The sequence below is a fragment of the Oryza sativa genome, chromosome 8 (assembly GCF_034140825.1).
Source record: "Oryza sativa Japonica Group chromosome 8, ASM3414082v1".
Taxonomy (NCBI): Eukaryota; Viridiplantae; Streptophyta; class Magnoliopsida; order Poales; family Poaceae; genus Oryza; species Oryza sativa.
In genome coordinates, this window is record NC_089042.1 from 19,576,513 (window position 1) to 19,579,420 (window position 2,908).

General features: G+C 50.2%; 1 protein-coding gene across 1 annotated transcript; it reads right to left on the bottom strand.

Moving 5' to 3' along the window:
• Positions 1-1,100: 1,100 nt before the first annotated feature.
• Positions 1,101-2,488, bottom strand: LOC4345530 (BTB/POZ and MATH domain-containing protein 3). Its single transcript, XM_015794211.3, has one exon. It carries the CDS (start codon positions 2,462-2,464, stop codon positions 1,259-1,261), a length of 1,206 nt encoding a protein of 401 aa, XP_015649697.3. The 5' UTR covers positions 2,465-2,488; the 3' UTR covers positions 1,101-1,258.
• Between the last annotated feature and the right edge of the window lie 420 nt (positions 2,489-2,908).

Here is a 2,908-nt window from a genome sequence, read left to right on the forward strand (position 1 = left end):
GACCCCCAAGCAGGCCAGAGATAGAGAACGAAATTCTGGAGGATTACGGACAATCCGATCGATCGGAAAGTCCGATGTCATATCGGATATTCTGTTATTTTTGAACCAAGAATTTCATCCTCTCACATAGACTCAAGTTCCATTGAATTTTGGAGTCTCTGGATCATCGGATACTCCGATCACATCGGATAGTCTGATTTAAAACTCACTCAAAAGGAATAAAAAGCAATTCAAAACAGAGAGTGAAGTTCTAAGAAATTTCAGATAGTCCGACGTATCGGATAGTCTGACCTTATATCGGATAGTCCGATATTTTTTAGCCAACACTCAGACCGAAGACAGTGAGCAAAGTTCTGTGAAATTTCGGATAGTCTGAGCATCGGATAGTCCGACAGACATAAAACAGGAACACTTCAAATAAATGATTTTGAGCACTAGTGTTCTACCAATTATATGCATGTGGCATCCCTCTTAATAGTACGGCATCATAATACTCAAGAACACAAGATATACATGGATTAGAAGACAATTACCACAAAAGATGCCGCAATACTTATTGTGTTGACATCCACTCCTTTTTCATCCTTGCATACATCTCAACAAAAAGCATTAGTTACCCTCTAATTGTGTTGTCATTAACACCAAAATAAATAAGGGGTCCTAGATGCACTTTCACAAAGCCAAACCCCAACAATGGGCACCGCGCTCATCTCTATTCACGCCCTTGTGGTTGGAGGGGAGAGGGTGAGAGACATGGCTAGCTTGCATTGACTAGGGTGCCACCGCAAGAGGATATCCGTCTATAGTGAGCATGCACCAGCTGTTCGAGAGAAGTTTTGGCAGAGGGTGAGAGACATGGCCAGCTTGCATTGACTAGGATGCCACCGCAAGAGGATATCCGTCTACAGTGAGCATGCACCAGCTGTTCGAGAGAAATTTTGGCAGGGAGGCTTCCTAGACAACTTCTCCAGGGGAGAAAAATGCCGATAAAACCAACGTCCCCATCCGTCAAGGTCTTAAGGAGAATCAAGACGAGGTTTTTACCCGATAGCCCAACCGAGGTAGAGGGGCGGCCAAGAGGGAAAACGACGACTAAAACGTGCCCCCAATCGGTTATAATATTATTAAACTTGCTCTTACTACAAGCCAGATACAAGGGATTAAAAAATGATTGCACAGTACGTGCCACTTTTCATTCCAAGATCATTGTTCGAAAACTAAATTACTTGTCCAATGATAATACAGAAATAATATTGTATTATTCCTCATCGGCCTCGCTGCGTTTTCCAAAGTTCTCCAGGATCTCGATCAGAAGTGAGGGGCAGTCCAGCTTGAGCTCCCTGAACCCCTCGGTTGTCATCACGGCCGCCAACACCCCAGCCGAGGCGATGTACTCCATGCAGAGCTCCTTGAGCTGCGGGCAATGGTGCCGGTCAGCCAGCCGCAGCGTCGCCGCCGCGTTCGCCACGTCGATGGTCTCCCACAGCGCGTCCTCGCACAGCAGCCTCATCCTCTCCAGGTCAAATCTGTCGGCCGCCGCGAGCCGCTCTCCGATCATCACTCTCACCTCTTCTTCCGAGCAGCTGGCGGCCGCGACGTCGCTGAGCTTAGGACGCTTGTCGCGGTGGCTCGCGGACCAGCTCGTGGTGGCCGGCGGCAACGTGTCGGTGTAGACAAAGTGGAGCACGGCCTCGAACACCGCCGGTTTGATGTCGTGGATCCGCACGTTCCTCCGGCTGCCGGCGGCGGCGGCGTCCTCGTCCGCCATTGGGCCGAAGAACTGAGCGCTGAACACCGGAGACCGCGCCGCGAGAACCGCTCTGTGAGCGTCGTACTCGCTCTGCTCCAACTGGAGCGTCACGTCGGAGCCCTCCTTGCTCCCCACCAGCAGCTCGAGATCACGGCAGATGGCCGGCGGCGGAACCGTGATGAAGCAGCTAATGGTTGCTCCGGTCTTCACCGTCTTGACAACCTCCACGTCGCAGAGCAACGTCAGGCAGTCGTTGATCAGGTACTCCGACTCCACGGTTTCTATCTCCATAAATTTCGGGTACCCCCATGATTTGCTGGTAGGCGTGTAGTCGTCAAAACTACCGCGCATATGCAACGAGCTCGCGCTAGCGCCATGGACGTGGAAACTGAACCTCGCGGTAACTTTCTCTACCACAGTGCTTCGCAGCTCGAGGTACACGGACACGTGTCTTTCTTCTTCCTTCGTGCTGCCAGCAGGGTAGAATCGGATCGCCCAGCTGTATCCACCGACCTCGAATGAGCCGGACCTGATGGAGTGCCCGGCGCCCTTCCTCTTCTGTAGGCTGTAGCCGGCGACGGTGAACTCATGCGAGCCCCTGACAAGCTCAGTGGAGTGAGTGGAGATGGTGTTTTGCGGTGTGCTGCTGGTGGAAGACGACTGGGGCACAGTTGAGGCGGCGGCTGCGGCCATTGGAAGAGAAAGGATATGCATGCAGAGTGCTTCCCGAGCTACTGGTGATGTCCACGGATACAGCATACTAGTAGTATATACTCTCGGAAGATGAGTAATCGCGAAGCATTTATGCGTGGAATGCGATCGACGGGCCAGGGTGGCCACCCAACGGTGTCGCATCGTTTTCTGGCATAGTTTATCGTAGATCGACGAGTTGAAATGTTGAATAAATAGTACCGCGCGCATGCATTATGCACTTGAGGAAATGCTCATGCACATACTCCCCGGTTTCATAATTCATGATGCTCTTGATAACAATTTGGTTTTTATTATAACTAGGAAGGTAGCGAATGCGCGGGCATACTTGTTATTTCGTTTCAAAAACATGTCTAACAAAATGCATTTAAATTAAAGTGAGGTATTTCCCTTCTTATTTAAAGGGATGGTATTTCCCTTCTAAATTGAATTATTAAAGTGAGGTAT